This window comes from Oncorhynchus clarkii, chromosome 15, assembly GCF_045791955.1.
Source record: "Oncorhynchus clarkii lewisi isolate Uvic-CL-2024 chromosome 15, UVic_Ocla_1.0, whole genome shotgun sequence".
NCBI lineage: Eukaryota > Metazoa > Chordata > Actinopteri > Salmoniformes > Salmonidae > Oncorhynchus > Oncorhynchus clarkii.
The window spans coordinates 24,934,499-24,951,998 of record NC_092161.1 but is presented as its reverse complement, the minus strand read 5'-3'; the positions used below and the strand labels follow the sequence as shown (position 1 = coordinate 24,951,998).

Sequence of the window (17,500 nt, the reverse complement as noted above, 5' to 3'; positions counted from 1 at the left end):
TAGGCTGCCTGCCGCCCCAAATACCGGTATTGATGCACGGACCGGTTTGGGTTGTTACTTTACCTTCTATAACGGTATTTGAATGTTTGGTTTGTTAAATGTAGTATGCCGTGTGTAACGTCCATTTTCACAGTTTATACAGCTCTACTTGAGTCATCCCTTCCCTTGTACACCAGCATGTTGTCTGTGCAGCAGTATCTTCTAAATCAGAGAGGAATAGGCCAAAAATTACAGGGTCCCATAGGAAACACTGACCAACACATTGGTTCCTACCCTGGCACAATAACTTTGTTTGCCGCAATGAATTCTACAGCAGGATTAATACACGCTCAACCAGTGACTTCAGAGATGTCCTCTGACCAACAAATGTCTATCAGGTGCGCGCAGGCAGAATAGATCACAACCAATTTCACATAGAAATGTGAGTTATAGATCTGTCACTCTCATTGCTAGCAAGTCTAAGAGGCGGTAGATCTGTTCTATGTACGCTCTTTCTATGCTTCCTGTTCTTAAGTTTCGTTTTTGCGGCTTTTACTTTCGGTTTTGTACACCAGCTTCAAATAGCTGAGAATTCAGCTATTTGTTCAGAAGACAAGCTTCTGGTCCAACTCCACACCTGATTCAACTGCACCATTGTGTACGTGCTGGGTTCAAATGAAAGCCTGGACTCTCAAAGTTGTCCGCAACTCTTAAACAGTCCTGTACATTATTTGTTGGCCTCAGTGGCCCCGTCCTACCTTGGCTGTGAGGCTGAAGAATCCTTTTGGCTCCACCATCTTCTCCAGGACTCTACACTTGATCCCGGCGGTGCTGTCGTAGTCGTACACCACTCCATACTCCAGATGAACGTTGTCTACGGTCAAACTCACGTGGTCCTTCTTACCGTCAATGATAGCGATGGTGTTGAACTTATCCATCACCTCTGAGAGGGGGAACACACACAAGGGGTGAGAGAGGAGCACACACATACATTACATACATACATACATACATACATACATACATACATACATACACTTGAGGTGAGATACACACACATACTGGGCGTGTACTACATGGCACAGGTGAGACGCGCAAACAGCAGGGGTGGAACACACACAATTTTTACACAACATTGTAAGGCACACAAATACACACCAGGGATGAGACACTAATGATGTCTAATGTTCCGTGATAAGGGGAGAAAGAGGCTCCTTATCTCAGCAGCACATAGTCGGGCTGATAGGCCGGCTGATAGTCGGGGTGTTCTGAACTAACTAATAAGCAGAGGAGAGCAACTCTTCCGGTTCCCTCCAGAAATACCAAACTATCTAGAGGTCATTTAGTAGGAAGAACATTTCCCTATGGCTCCCACCTCTCCTCTACCTCCCTCCCTCCACCCCTCCCGCTCTCCACCTCTCCCTCCCTCTAGACTCAACCCTCCATCTCTCTCTATATCCCTCCACCTCTCCAACCCTCCCTCCCTCCACCTCTATATATCTCCACCTCTATATCCCTCCACCTCTATATCCCTCCACCTCTATATCCCTCCACCTCTCCACCTCTATATCCCTCCACCTCTCCACCCCTATATCCCTCCACCTCTATATCCCTCCACCTCTATATCCCTCCACCTCTATATCCCTCCACCCCTCCCGCTCTATCCCTCCCTCCACCTCTCTCTCTCCCTCCCTCCACCTCTCTCTCTCTCCCTCCCTCCACCTCTCTCTCTCTCCCTACGTGTGTGTGTGTGTGTGTGCATGTTTATCTTACCCTCTACTTTACACTGGAAGCCATCCCCGTTCTCCTCAGCAGTTTGTTTCTGGTTCTTCCCCTGGTCCTCCTGGGAACTCTCACTGTTGTTATACACCCACTGTATACTGTCCTGCTGTACGGAGAACACCACAAAACACCTGTTACATTATACAAACCTGCCTTTTCATTTTCAATGCACCACTTCAATGCACACCTTACAAAACAGCAAGTTGGTGCACTGGTCCTGCTGTGTGGTTGGGACCAGTTAAAGAGGGGTTAACCAGTCAGTTGGTACAGTGGTCCTGCTGTGTGGTTGGGACCAGTTAAAGAGGGGTTAACCAGCCAGTTGGTACAGTGGTCCTGCTGTGTGGTTGGGACCAGTTAAAGAGGGGTTAACCAGTCAGTTGGTACAGTGGTCCTGCTGTGTGGTTGGGACCAGTTAAAGAGGGGTTAACCAGTCAGTTGGTACAGTGGTCCTGCTGTGTGGTTGGGACCAGTTAAAGATGGGTTAACCAGTCAGTTGGTACAGTGGTCCTGCTGTGTGGTTGGGACCAGTTAAAGAGGGGTTAACCAGCCAGTTGGTGCAGTGGTCCTGCTGTGTGGTTGGGACCAGTTAAAGAGGGGTTAACCAGCCAGTTGGTGCAGTGGTCCTGCTGTGTGGTTGGGACCAGTTAAAGAGGGGTTAACCAGCCAGTTGGTACAGTGGTCCTGCTGTGTGGTTGGGACCAATTAAAGAGGGGTTAACCAGCCAGTTGGTGCAGTGGTCCTGCTGTGTGGTTGGGACCAGTTAAAGAGGGGTTAACCAGCCAGTTGGTACAGTGGTCCTGCTGTGTGGTTGGGACCAGTTAAAGAGGGGTTAACCAGCCAGTTGGTACAGTGGTCCTGCTGTGTGGTTGGGACCAGTTAAAGAGGGGTTAACCAGCCAGTTGGTACAGTGGTCCTGCTGTGTGGTTGGGACCAGTTAAAGAGGGGTTAACCAGTCAGTTGGTGCAGTGGTCCTGCTGTGTGGTTGGGACCAGTTAAAGAGGGGTTAACCAGTCAGTTGGTACAGTGGTCCTGCTGTGTGGTTGGGACCAGTTAAAGAGGGGTTAACCAGCCAGTTGGTGCAGTGGTCCTGCTGTGTGGTTGGGACCAGTTAAAGAGGGGTTAACCAGCCAGTTGGTACAGTGGTCCTGCTGTGTGGTTGGGACCAGTTAAAGAGGGGTTAACCAGCCAGTTGGTACAGTGGGCCTGCTGTGTGGTTGGGACCAGTTAAAGAGGGGTTAACCAGCCAGTTGGTACAGTGGTCCTGCTGTGTGGTTGGTACCAGTTAAAGAGGGGTTAACCAGCCAGTTGGTACAGTGGTCCTGCTGTGTGGTTGGTACCAGTTAAAGAGGGGTTAACCAGTCAGTTGGTACAGTGGTCCTGCTGTGTGGTTGGGACCAGTTAAAGAGGGGTTAACCAGTCAGTTGGTACAGTGGTCCTGCTGTGTGGTTGGGACCAGTTAAAGAGGGGTTAACCAGTCAGTTGGTGCAGTGGTCCTGCTGTGTGGTTGGGACCAGTTAAAGAGGGGTTAACCAGCCAGTTGGTACAGTGGTCCTGCTGTGTGGTTGGGACCAGTTAAAGAGGGGTTAACCAGCCAGTTGGTACAGTGGTCCTGCTGTGTGGTTGGGACCAGTTAAAGAGGGGTTAACCAGCCAGTTGGTACAGTGGTCCTGCTGTGTGGTTGGGACCAGTTAAAGAGGGGTTAACCAGCCAGTTGGTACAGTGGTCCTGCTGTGTGGTTGGGACCAGTTAAAGATAGGTTAACCAGTCAGTTGGTGCAGTGGTCCTGCTGTGTGGTTGGGACCAGTTAAAGAGGGGTTAACCAGCCAGTTGGTACAGTGGTCCTGCTGTGTGGTTGGGACCAATTAAAGAGGGGTTAACCAGCCAGTTGGTGCACTGGTCCTGCTTTGTGGTTGGGACCAGTTAAAGAGGGGTTAACCAGCCAGTTGGTACAGTGGTCCTGCTGTGTGGTTGGGACCAGTTAAAGAGGGGTTAACCAGCCAGTTGGTACAGTGGTCCTGCTGTGTGGTTGGTACCAGTTAAAGAGGGGTTAACCAGTCAGTTGGTACAGTGGTCCTGCTGTGTGGTTGGGACCAGTTAAAGAGGGGTTAACCAGTCAGTTGGTACAGTGGTCCTGCTGTGTGGTTGGGACCAGTTAAAGAGGGGTTAACCAGTCAGTTGGTGCAGTGGTCCTGCTGTGTGTTTGGGACCAGTTAAAGAGGGGTTAACCAGCCAGTTGGTACAGTGGTCCTGCTGTGTGGTTGGGACCAGTTAAAGAGGGGTTAACCAGCCAGTTGGTACAGTGGTCCTGCTGTGTGGTTGGGACCAGTTAAAGAGGGGTTAACCAGCCAGTTGGTACAGTGGTCCTGCTGTGTGGTTGGGACCAGTTAAAGATGGGTTAACCAGTCAGTTGGTGCAGTGGTCCTGCTGTGTGGTTGGGACCAGTTAAAGAGGGGTTAACCAGCCAGTTGGTACAGTGGTCCTGCTGTGTGGTTGGGACCAGTTAAAGAGGGGTTAACCAGTCAGTTGGTACAGTGGTCCTGCTGTGTGGTTGGGACCAGTTAAAGAGGGGTTAACCAGCCAGTTGGTACAGTGGTCCTGCTGTGTGGTTGGGACCAGTTAAAGAGGGGTTAACCAGCCAGTTGGTACAGTGGTCCTGCTGTGTGGTTGGGACCAGTTAACGAGGGGTTAACCAGCCAGTTGGTACAGTGGTCCTGCTGTGTGGTTGGGACCAGTTAAAGAGGGGTTAACCAGCCAGTTGGTGCAGTGGTCCTGCTGTGTGGTTGGGACCAGTTAAAGAGGGGTTAACCAGTCAGTTGGTACAGTGGTCCTGCTGTGTGGTTGGGACCAGTTAAAGAGGGGTTAACCAGTCAGTTGGTACAGTGGGCCTGCTGTGTGGTTGGGACCAGTTAAAGAGGGGTTAACCAGCCAGTTGGTGCAGTGGTCCTGCTGTGTGGTTGGGACCAGTTAAATAGGGGTTAACCAGCCAGTTGGTACAGTGGTCCTGCTGTGTGGTTGGGACCAGTTAAAGAGGGGTTAACCAGTCAGTTGGTACAGTGGTCCTGCTGTGTGGTTGGGACCAGTTAAAGAGGGGTTAACCAGCCAGTTGGTGCAGTGGTCCTGCTGTGTGGTTGGGACCAGTTAAAGAGGGGTTAACCAGCCAGTTGGTACAGTGGTCCTGCTGTGTGGTTGGGACCAGTTAAAGAGGGGTTAACATTGCATGTGAAATAGCTGCAACAGCTCTGGTCTATGATGTCACGGTTGGCCTGTCAGAGCAAACTGACAAGGCTTCACAAACACACTGCAGCACAAACACAACCCCATGCCAATCTCATCAAACCACTGTTCCGTGCCACAGGCAGACAAAAGGGCGTGTGTGTGTGTCCCCTCCACAACCCAACCCACGGCCAGCTCCCTGCCAGGACAACATGCTGTGATCGCCCACTGCGCTGTGGTCTGCTAGGGTACAACCCATAGACACACACACACACAGGCCCCACCCCCACCTCCCCGTCAGGGCATTTCCCTGTGCCCTGGTCTGATGTAAACCAGAATCTCAGTAGTGTTGGAACCATGTAGATCTTCATTAAACCACCAATTCCAAGGCTGGCTCATCTCTCCCCCTCTGTTCTTCTCCTCCATCTCTCCCCCTCTGTTCTTCTCCTCCCCCTCTGTTCTTCTCCTCCATCTCTCCCCCTCTGTTCCTCTCCTCCATCTCTCCCCCCTCTGTTCTTCTCCTCCATCTCTCCCCCCTGTTCATCTCCTCCCCCACTGTTCTCCTCCATCTCTCCCCCTCTGTTCTTCTCCTCCCCCTCTGTTCTTCTCCTCCATCTCTCCCCTGTTCTTCTCCTCCATCTCTCCCCCTCTGTTCTTCTCCTCCATCTCTCCCCCTCTGTTCTTCTCCTCCCCCTCTGTTCTTCTCCTCCATCTCTCCCCCTCTGTTCTTCTTCTCCCCCTCTGTTCTTCTCCTCCATCTCTCCCCCTGTTCTTCTCCTCCCCCTCTGTTCTTCTCCTCCATCTCTCCCCCCTCTGTTCTTCTCCTCCATCTCTCCCCCCTCTGTTCTTCTCCATCTCTCCCCCCTCTGTTCTTCTCCATCTCTCCCCCCTCTGTTCTTCTCCATCTCTCCCCCCTCTGTTCTTCTCCTCCCCCTCTGTTCTTCTCCTCCATCTCTCCCCCTGTTGTTTTCCTCCATCTCACCCCCCTCTGTTCTTCTCCTCCATCTCTCCCCCCTCTGTTCTTCTCCTCCATCTCTCCCCCTATTCTTCTCCTCCATCTCTCCCCCTCTGTTCTTCTCCTCCATCTCTCCCCCCTCTGTTCTTCTCCTCCATCTCTCCCCCCTCTGTTCTTCTCCATCTCTCCCCCCTCTGTTCTTCTCCATCTCTCCCCCCTCTGTTCTTCTCCATCTCTCCCCCCTCTGTTCTTCTCCATCTCTCCCCCCTCTGTTCTTCTCCATCTCTCCCCCCTCTGTTCTTCTCCTCCCCCTCTGTTCTTCTCCTCCCCCTCTGTTCTTCTCCTCCATCTCTCCCCCCTCTGTTCTTCTCCTCCCCCTCTGTTCTTCTCCTCCATCTCTCCCCCTGTTGTTTTCCTCCATCTCACCCCCCTCTGTTCTTCTCCTCCATCTCTCCCCCCTCTGTTCTTCTCCTCCATCTCTCCCCCTATTCTTCTCCTCCATCTCTCCCCCTCTGTTCTTCTCCTCCATCTCTCCCCCCTCTGTTCTTCTCCTCCATCTCTCCCCCCTCTGTTCTTCTCCATCTCTCCCCCCTCTGTTCTTCTCCATCTCTCCCCCCTCTGTTCTTCTCCATCTCTCCCCCCTCTGTTCTTCTCCTCCCCCTCTGTTCTTCTCCTCCATCTCTCCCCCCTCTGTTCTTCTCCTCCATCTCTCCCCCCTCTGTTCTTCTCCTCCATCTCTCCCCCCTCTGTTCTTCTCCTCCATCTCTCCCCCTATTCTTCTCCTCCATCTCTCCCCCTATTCTTCTCCTCCATCTTTCCCCCCTTTGTTCTTCTCCTCCCCCTCTGTTCTTCTCCTCCATCTTTCCCCCCTTTGTTCTTCTCCTCCATCTCTCCCCCCTCTGTTCTTCTCCTCCATCTCTCCCCCCTCTGTTCTTCTCCATCTCTCCCCCCTCTGTTCTTCTCCATCTCTCCCCCCTCTGTTCTTCTCCATCTCTCCCCCCTCTGTTCTTCTCCTCCCCCTCTGTTCTTCTCCTCCATCTCTCCCCCTGTTGTTTTCCTCAATCTCTCCCCCCTCTGTTCTTCTCCTCCATCTCTCCCCCCTCTATTCTTCTCCTCCATCTCTCCCCCTATTCTTCTCCTCCATCTCTCCCCCTATTCTTCTCCTCCATCTCTCCCCCTCTGTTCTTCTCCTCCATCTCTCCCCCCTCTGTTCTTCTCCTCCATCTCTCCCCCCTCTGTTCTTCTCCATCTCTCCCCCCTCTGTTCTTCTCCATCTCTCCCCCCTCTGTTCTTCTCCATCTCTCCCCCCTCTGTTCTTCTCCACCTCTCCCCCTCTGTTCTTCTCCTCCACTTCTCCCCCTCTGTTCTTCTCCATTTCTCCCCCTCTGTTCTTCTCCTCCATTTCTCCCCCTCTGTTCTTCTCCATCTCTCCCCCCTCTGTTCTTCTCCTCCATCTCCCCCCTCTGTTCTTCTCCTCCATCTCCCCCCTCTGTTCTTCTCCTCCATCTCCCCCCTCTGTTCTTTTCCTCCATCCCCCCTCTGTTCTTCTCCTCCTCCCCCCCCCCCTCTGTTCTTCTCCTCCATCCCCCCCCCTCTGTTCTTCTCCTCCACCCCCCCCTCTGTTCTTCTCCTCCATCTCTCCCCCCTCTGTTCTTCTCCTCCATCTCTCCCTAAACATTCTCCTACAGAGGAGACTAGTGTAGGCTAGCTACTTCCCAACACTCTCCAAGCTCTTTCTCCCCCATCCAGCCTGACTCTCTACTCCCCTCCTCGGCCTCCCCTTCTCCCTCTCTGTGTGTGGGGAGAGAGACTGGGAGAGCTGGGTCATTAAGCAGGAATAATACTAGTATTGGCTCCTGTAGAAGAGAGCAGGACTGACCCCTGGCTCACTGCTCACTGTGGGGCTGTTGTGGGAGACACTGGGTTGGGATAAGACACTGGGTGGGGGGTAGGGGGGAGAGACCGGGTGGGGGGGGGGGGGGGGGGGGGGGGGGACTGGTGTTCTAGAACTCTCCTCTCCGTATTACCTGTGTGGGTCTTCTGTATTTCCTACAGGCAGTAACGTGTGCGATGACGCTGGCGTGGCTCTCCTTACTGACGTTTATGTTGTTCACCTTGATGATACACTGGCCAGGGTGGAGCCCTGCGATGGCTGCCACCGTGCCTACACAAAGGAGAGAAGAGAAGGGTCAAAGGTTAAAGTATCCACACATAGATGAGGTCGTCACAAGTTCTCTTCTTAAAATCAGATTTTAAACCTAGACTTCCAGTCATTGCGCTAATGCTAGTTAGCAACTCCCTTTAAACTACACATAGAGGCATAAAAATGGTATCCACAAGTTAATGACTCCGGGTAAGTAACCCTTTAACCCTAACCACATTGATAACCTTATTGCCTAATCCTAATCTTAATTTAAGATCAAAAAGCTTGTTTGTGTTTTCATGACTTTTTCCGATATAGCCAATTTTGACTTTGTGGCTGTTCTTACTAGTGACAACCAAGGGGAGGAAGAAACAAGACCACTTCCTAGATGATGGAAGGGCCGGGGGGGGCAGTTTACGGAGATAGGTGGGATGGACAGAGTAGCTGAGGGGTGGGTTATGGAGATAGGTGGGATGGACAGAGTAGCTGAGGGGTGGGTTATGGACATAGGTGGGATGGACAGAGAGTAGCTGAGGGGTGGGTTATGGACATAGGCGGGATGGACAGAGAGTAGCTGAGGGGTGGGTTATGGAGATAGGCGGGATGGACAGAGAGTAGCTGAGGGGTGGGTTACGGAGAAAGGTGGGATGGACTGAGTAGCTGAGGGGTGGGTTATGGAGATAGGCGGGATGGACTGAGTAGCTGAGGGGTGGGTTATGGACATAGGTGGGATGGACAGAGAGTAGCTGAGGGGTGGGTTATGGACATAGGCGGGATGGACAGAGAGTAGCTGAGGGGTGGGTTATGGAGATAGGTGGGATGGACAGAGTAGCTGAGGGGTGGGTTATGGAGATAGGTGGGATGGACTGAGTAGCTGAGGGGTGGGTTATGGAGATAGGCGGGATGGACAGAGAGTAGCTGAGGGGTGGGTTATGGAGATAGGTGGGATGGACTGAGTAACTGAGGGGTGGGTTATGGAGATAGGCGGGATGGACAGAGAGTAGCTGAGGGGTGGGTTACGGAGATAGGTGGGATGGACAGAGTAGCTGAGGGGTGGGTTATGGACATAGGCGGGATGGACAGAGTAGCTGAGAGGTGGGTTATGGACATAGGCGGGATGGACAGAGTAGCTGAGGGGTGGGTTATGGAGATAGGCGGGATGGACAGAGTAGCTGAGAGGTGAGTTATGGACATAGGCGGGATGGACTGAGTAGCTGCGGGGTGGGTTATGGAGATAGGCGGGATGGACAGAGTAGCTGAGGGGTGGGTTAAGAACATAGGCGGGATGGACTGAGAGTTGCTGAGGGGTGGGTTATGGAGATAGGCAGGATGGACTGAGAGTTGCTGAGGGGTGGGTTATGGAGATAGGCGGGATGGACAGAGTAGCTGAGGGGTGGGTTATGGAGATAGGCAGGATGGACTGAGAGTTGCTGAGGGGTGGGTTATGGAGATAGGCGGGATGGACTGAGTAGCTGCGGGGTGGGTTATGGAGATAGGCGGGATGGACAGAGTAGCTGAGGGGTGGGTTATGGACATAGGTGGGATGGACTGAGAGTTACTGAGGGGTGGGTTATGGACATAGGCGGGATGGACAGAGTAGCTGAGGGGTGGGTTATGGAGATAGGCAGGATGGACTGAGAGTTGCTGAGGGGTGGGTTATGGAGATAGGCGGGATGGACTGAGTAGCTGCGGGGTGGGTTATGGAGATAGGCGGGATGGACAGAGTAGCTGAGGGGTGGGTTATGGACATAGGTGGGATGGACTGAGAGTTACTGAGGGTTGGGTTATGGACATAGGCGGGATGGACAGAGTAGCTGAGGGGTGGGTTATGGAGATAGGCAGGATGGACTGAGGGTTGCTGAGGGGTGGGTTATGGAGATAGGCGGGATGGACTGAGTAGCTGTGGGGTGGGTTATGGACAGGCGGGATGGACTGAGTAGCTGTGGGGTGGGTTATGGACAGGCGGGATGGACTGAGTTGCTGAGGGGTGGGTTTAAAATCTCATGTTGTATAATAGTTATGATTGAAAACATAATGTATATATATTCATGTAACAAGAAAAGAAAAAGCTGTAAAAATAGTTTTTGGGGGATGCCCCCCCCCAAAAGAGAGAGACACACACACAGAGAGACACATACACACACACAGAGAGAGACGCACACAGAGAGAGAGAGAGACGCACACAGAGAGAGAGAGAAAGACACAAAGAGAGAGACACAGAGAGAGAGACAGAGAGAGACACAGAGAGAGAGACAGAGAGAGACACAGAGAGAGAGACAGAGAGAGACACAGAGAGACAGAGAGAGAGAGAGAGAGAGAGAGAGACAGAGAGAGACAGAGAGAGACAGAGAGAGACACACAGAGACAGAGGAGAGAGTGACAGAGATGTATATGTGTGAGACATGGCCTGCAGAAACAGGGCATTAAAACAACAGACAGACTGGGTCCCACTACTAGCACACGTTGATGAGATGGTCTGCAGCACAAGCCATACATCAGTGGCACCAAACACTCTGCAGACGACATGAACACTGCTTACAGGCCTGGTCTGTCAAACCCAGGTGGCACTAGACACAGTCAGACAGACAAACAGCAGAGCCCAGAGAACAAGGTTTACTCAGTCTCCCCAGTACACAGCATTATTAGGATAAAAAGCTATTTTTAGTTGCTATAAAAGTTGTTTTGCCAGCTCTAACAGAAAGGGAAGAGAGAGAGAGAGAGAGAGAGAGAGAGAGAGAGAGAGAGAGAGAGGAGAGAGAGAGAGAGAGAGAGAGAGAAGAGGAGAGAGAGAGAGAGAGAGAGAGAGAGAGAGAGAGAGAGAGAGAGAGAGAGAGAAAATATATACACATAATATGACATTTGAAATGTCTTTATTATTTTGGAACTTCTGTGAGTGTAATGTTTACTGTTCATTTGTATTGTTTATTTCATTCTCGTTTATTCTCTACTTCACTTGCTTTGGCAATGTTAACATACGTTTCCCATGCCAATAAAGCTCCTTGAATTGAAACTGAATTGAGAGAGAGAGAGAACAGGAAGATTGTTTATCTGAGGTAGAGTGTGGACCCCTCCCTCTATTTCTGTCGTCTCAGAGATGTGATTCAGACTTCAAGGTTTACAGCTATCAGGGAGGAAGTGCGTGGCAGACAAAATATTCCCTGTTTGTTTTGATAATCTCTCAAACACACACAACATACCACCGAGTCGTAATATCTTTTTGACGGGAATTGGGTTTCTGAAGGCAGGAGGGAAGAAGTGCTTAGTCTGTGCTTTAGCTGTAAACTTGCCTGACTCCTGAAGACGCCAAGTCCTCTAAAGCAATGTAGACTCCAGCCGAAAGAGAATCATCAGTGGCGCAGAGTACTTTTAAGTAAAAAATACTTTAAAGTACTACTCAAGTATTTTTATGGGGGGTATCTTTACTTTACTATTTCTACTTTAGTACACTCCTAAAGTATGTACTTTTTACTCCATACATTTTCCCTGACACCTAAAAGTACTCGTTACATTTTGACAGGAAATTGGTCCAATTCACACTTATCAATAGAACATCCCTACTGCCTCTAATCTGGAGGACTCACTAATCACAAATGCTTTGTTTGTAAATGATGTCTGAGTGTTGGAGTGTGCCCCTGGCTATCTGTCAATAAAATAAAAAATACAATTGTGCTTAATATGGCTTGCTTATTACAAATCATTTGAAATGATTTACAGTATACTGTTACTTTTGATACTTAAGTATTTTTAAAACCAAATGCTTTTAGACTTGCACTCAGGTCATATTTTACTGGGTGACTTTCACTTTTGTCTCGAGTCATTTTCTCAGTAGCTTGACTTTTACTCAAGTATGACAACTGAGTCCTAGTTCCAGAGAATCCTACATGACCAAGGCAGATACGTTCCGTGCCAGAGGAAACGGTACACATACCTCTGCAGTCTAAAGCAGATGGCTACAAAACACTTTCTTCCTACCATATATAGATGAAGATAACGTGCAAAGGCAAAGCCTATTGGTTGTGTGTGTTCGTGCCTGCCTGCCTGCCTGCCTGCCTGGCTGGCTGCCTGCCTGCCTGCCTGCCTGCCTGCCTGCCTGCCTGGCATTGCTCTGTGTCCTTGCCTCCTCAATAGCAGTAGAGATGATTAAGGCCTGTCCTATTGTGAGTCCCAAACGAGAAGAGGGGATGAGCTGCTCTTACTGTGTGTGTGTGTGTGCGTGTGCGTGTGCGTGTGTGTGTGTGTGTGTAGAGAAGCTGGTATAGTACATCCCTTACAGAGCATCATACCACGGATCTCTTCATGATGATAACTCTCACACAGCTCAGACTGTTTGTTTAGAGAGATGGTCTCGCTCTCTGGTGCGAGTGCAATTTCTTTCCGAATGCATTGTTTTGAAAGATAATGGCCCAACCGAAACTGGCTCAGGCGGGCCAGTGCTTTGGCTGCTCTGACACCCATTCCAGCCCTCATTTCTCTGAGGTTTGAACAGATTTCAACAGGCTGGGCCAGTGAATATTACATCACAAAACATGTCCAACAACTGTCAGAGGAAAAGGAGAAGGGGGCTATGCCCTGAAGAAATACTACAGCCACACACACACACACACACCGCAGGGAGAGTGGCTATGCCCTGAGAAAATAACTCCACAATAACACAGCATGTTTTCAAAGAGCATTCAGACTAGCTGGTTTAGATTGGACAATAGTTTTGCTTTAGGAAGAAAACAAGCATCGATTCCCCTGAGAACGGCGAGACAGGACAGGATTGTTTTTCGATTGGCCTCCTATCTCCCGCCGGCACTGATAGCACCGCTTTTAAGAGGCTGGGGAGGAGGAGGAGGGGGGGAGCTGGGGAGGACCTGATGAGTTCCCAAACACACAAAGGAAAAACACAGAAAGTGTTGACTAGTGTTGAATAGGATCTGGTTCAGATATCAGAAACGTTCCAGAGCAACACATATTGTATTTGACTTGTATTGTATGTAAATTGATCCGACGACCTTGAAGAGTAGAGGGAACAGCAACGACTTTGAGACTAACACACACACACACACACACACACACACACACACAGCGAGTCAGGCAGGCCAGGGCTGAACCCTGCAGCCAGCTGCCTCCCAGCTGTGCCACGCTCAGCAGAGGAAACAGGGCGAGAGATGCCATTTTCTGGTGTCACAGATGGGCAGCGAGGGGATACAGTGTGTGTCTTACCTCTGCCAACAGCATGCACCACAGAAGGGCCAAAGCCCCTGATCTGGAACCCCAGTCCGTCTGCTGAGTCTGGGATCTTCACTGTCCTGAGGAAGGCGGAAACATGGTTTTAGGTGTGTTTTTATAGACAGACAGACAGACAGACAGACAGACAGACAGACACCACTTACTCTCTAGGCTTGGTGCTAACCAGCACTCTGAGAGGTCCCTTGCTGGTGAAACAGTGTTTGAGGAAAGCCTCCATCTCCGGGAAGGGCCTCAGGAACACCAGGTCTCCATTTATACAAAACACCTTCCTCCCGACCTCTAGACCTGCCATCTACACAGAGAGAAGAAACAAGGCTTATGACACAACTACCACGGACACACACACACACACACACACACACACACACACACACACACACACACACACACACACACACAATCCTTGTGGTTTCACTGAACATTTGTTCGCGTCACTATCGACAGAAATAAAAAACACAGTTAAGGTAACCAAGCGTGCCAGCCAGGCCCCCGTCCACTGACCTGCCACCTTCAAGGCTGGTGGAAATTAGGGCTGAGACTGGGATCGATCCCGTGAGTTTCCCCTGAAACCTCGTCCCAGCCTTGTCCTCTAGACGATCAAAGGCGCTGAACACAAAAGGAGACCTCAAATATGTGCTGACGTGTTGACGTGGTCTATTTCAGCGCCAGACCGCAGCGTCAATTACCACAGATCCGGTTCAAACCCAGAGCAAACCGTCACAGAGGTTTCTACCCTTCAGAATAATGATCAGAGGAGTGTGTGTGTGTGTGTGTGTTCAGACAAATGATCAAACGCCTTACTCAGACTGCTGAGGCCCACAGACTAACCAGAGCTGAACGATAGCATTATGTTTAAAATGTACCACCGTGGAAACAGACATTGAAAAGTTACACCGTGTTCTGTTGCCTGCTCAGCGTGGCCAGATCAGAGACACCCTCGGGGCTGAACTGGAGAGAAAGTATGAAACATGTATGTACTTACTTACTGTAAGTCACTCTGGATATGTGTGTCTGCTAAATGACTAAAATGGCAATGTAAAAATATATCTGTGTATCAGAGGTAGAGGTTAACCGGCAGGGCATGTAAACAGGCACGTAAACCACAGGGGGGAGTGTTGACAACAGTCACGTGGGCGGAGAGATAGGGATTAGCTTTGCATGTGAGTTTGGAGTGTGTGTGTGTGTGTGTGTGTGTGTGACCCTCACCTCCGCATGCGAGCCCTTTTCCACTGACTTGATGATGGGTACTCTGTTTCTGTCCTCCAGGCTGAAACCATAACCTCCTTCACTGGGTCTTATCTGAAACAACACATTCCCTGTGAGTGGGTGAAACACAAACACACACACACACACACACACACTCCACATGATGAGGCACACAAATTAGCCAAGTGTGGCAGTCTTAGAAAACACGTACACAGAACACACACACACACACACACACAGGATTATGCATGCACACATACACACAGTCTTACAGAACACACACGCGTGCACACACACTTCCACTACCACACACACAGATACTGTGACCCACAGATAGTGACTCAGGTATTTAATCAGCCCTCCAGAAGGACTTGCTTACTGGGGTGTTAAATCACATTTTGCAGCAAATGTGGTCCGTAACCTTCTGTTTTCTGCTGAGTCGAAATGACTTGTTATGTACTCTTTTTATGGTTTGCTCACAGATTTACTCTGTGTGTGTGTGTGTGTGTGTGTGTGTGTGTGTGTGTGTGTGTGTGTGTGTGTGTGTGTGTTTTAGAGGCGTAGTGTCTCTCCATTGACCAAAAACATGACATTAGTTAGGAGAGAGGGAGAGTCCATTCAGAATCAGAATCTGAAAATGTCTTGGCATAGAGGAGAGTCCAATATGTCCTGTCAATTAGTTGTATGGCTGAACGAGGACCATATTTAAATCATTACTGGAGAACCTAAGTGTGGGAGTTTTCAGCTGTGGGTAATAAGATTGTGTGTGTGTGTTTCTTTTTTCCCCTGAGTGTACGCGTAGAGCAAGAGGCATCGCTCACCAATAGCGACTTGGCGATGACATTCTCAGCTATCTTCAGGTCGTGCTTCATGGCTTGCTTGTGTTTGGTGTTTGATCCCTCCATCTCCTCATCCGCAAAGAAACGGAACAGCAGAGGCTCGTCTTTGAACTCACTCTTTTCCAACACTGGAGAAGGGAAGGAAAAGAACGATGGAATGAAAAGGTTAGACACAATTACTTCAAGCCTGTCCCCAAAAATAGAGCGAGCTTACCAAGGCGTCTCTCTCTGCCTTCTAAATGGCAACCTAATCCCTATGTGGGGGCCCATAGGCCTCTGGTCAAAAGTAGTGCACTGTATAGGGAATGGGATGCAATTTAAGATACACCCCCCCTGTACGAAATGAACCTTGCGGTTGAATTACTTCTATCTATCTCTTCTGTGATAATTGATGGCATAAACCCATTGTCTGCTTTGATCCCCTTTAGGTGATTCTGAACACTGGGGTCCAAATGGCACCCTACCTCCTTATACTGTGCACTACTATTGACAGGGTACCATTGGTAATGGATATTCTGTTTGGGGATGAAAGATAAACGTGTCAACGAGGCTGGGAGAAAGATTCTGTCGTTTCTGTTACACACACAGATGCGCGCTTGCACTCACACAAAGAAAAACGCTGTTGATTCTGTTCCTCTCACTTTGTAAAAGTAGTTCTATTTATTTACTTACAATGAGACACTGCAAAAACAAGGCTTTCATTACTCAGCTGTTCCTATTAGTGTGTGTGTGTGTGTGTGTGTTAGCGTGGCTGTGGTGAGAATGTTTGTTGGTCTTGGTGTGAACGACCGGTCGTCATAGTTACCAGTTGTTTATGGCAGCCAGGCTGCTTTTTCAAGAGCAAGGTTCCCTTGTGCCAAAGAATGCACACATACATACACATACATAGACACACACACACACACACACACACACACACACACACACACACACACATACACACACACACATACACACACACAGTTGAAGTCTGAAGTTTACATAGACTTATGTTGGTGTCATTAAAACTCGTTTTTAAACCACTCCACAAATGTCTTGTTAACAAACTATAGTTTTGGCAAGTCTGTTAGGACATCTACTTTGCGCATTACACAAGTCATTTTTCAACCAATTGTTTACAGACAGATTATTCCACTTATAATTCACTATCACAATTCCAGTGGGTCAGAAGTTTACATGCACTAAGTTGACTGTGCCTTAAAACAGCTTGGAAAATTCCAGAAAATGATGTCATGGCTTTAGAAGCTTCTGATAGGCTAATTGACATCATTTGAGTCAATTGGAGGTGTACCTGTGGATGTATTTCATGGCCTACCTTCAAACTCAGTGCTTCTTTGCTTGACATCATGGGAAAATCAAAAGAAATCAGCCTCAGAAAAATAATTGTAGACCTCCACAAGTCTGGTTTATCCTTGGGAGCAATTTCCAAATGCCTGAAGGTACCACGTTCATCTGTACAAACAATAGTACGCAAGTATAAACACCATGGGACCACGCAGCCGTCATACCGCTCAGGAAGGAGACGCGTTCTGTCTCCTAGAAATGAACGTACTTTGGTGCGAAAAGTGCAAATCAAACCCAGAACAACAGCAAAGGACCTTGTGAAGATGCTGGAGGAAACAGGTACAAAAGTATCTATATCCACAGTAAAACAAGTCCTATATCGACAACCTGAAAGGCCACTCAGCAAGGAAGAAGCCACCGCCACAGAACCGCCATAAAAAAGTCTTTTTTGCAACTGCACATGGGGACAAAGATCGTACTTTTTGGAGAAATGTCCTCTGGTCTGATGAAACAAAAATAGAACTGTTTGACCGTAATGACCATTGTTATGGTTGGAGGAGAAAGGTGGATGCTTGCAAGCCGAAGAACACCATCCCAACCGTGAAGCACGGGGGTGGCAGCATCATGTTGTGGGGGTGCTTTGCTGTAGGAGGGACTGGTGCACTTCACAAAATAGATGGCATCTTGAGAGAGGAAAATGATGTGGATATATTGAAGCAACATCTCAAGACATCAGTCAGGAAGTTAAAGTTTGGTTGCAATTGGGTCTTCCAAATGGACAATGACCCCAAGCATACTTCCAAAGTTGTGGCAAAATGCCTTAAGGACAACAAAGTCAAGGTATTGGAGTGGCCATCACAAAGC

At 49.5% G+C, this 17,500-nt stretch overlaps 1 protein-coding gene across 2 annotated transcripts in view; it reads right to left on the bottom strand.

Moving 5' to 3' along the window:
* Positions 1-17,500, bottom strand: part of LOC139367099 (phosphatidylinositol-3,4,5-trisphosphate-dependent Rac exchange factor 2) — a 203,630-nt gene that overhangs the window by 102,427 nt on the left and 83,703 nt on the right. Inside the window, exons 16-22 of one of the 2 annotated variants that reach the window (XM_071105143.1) lie at positions 15,335-15,480; positions 14,514-14,606; positions 13,451-13,599; positions 13,281-13,366; positions 7,957-8,093; positions 1,753-1,867; positions 738-922 (exon numbers count right to left, since the gene is read on the bottom strand). In XM_071105143.1, the coding sequence (XP_070961244.1) occupies positions 738-922; positions 1,753-1,867; positions 7,957-8,093; positions 13,281-13,366; positions 13,451-13,599; positions 14,514-14,606; positions 15,335-15,480 (911 nt within the window). The remainder of the gene's footprint in view (positions 1-737; positions 923-1,752; positions 1,868-7,956; positions 8,094-13,280; positions 13,367-13,450; positions 13,600-14,513; positions 14,607-15,334; positions 15,481-17,500) is intronic. The other variant, XM_071105142.1, reaches the window with a different exon arrangement.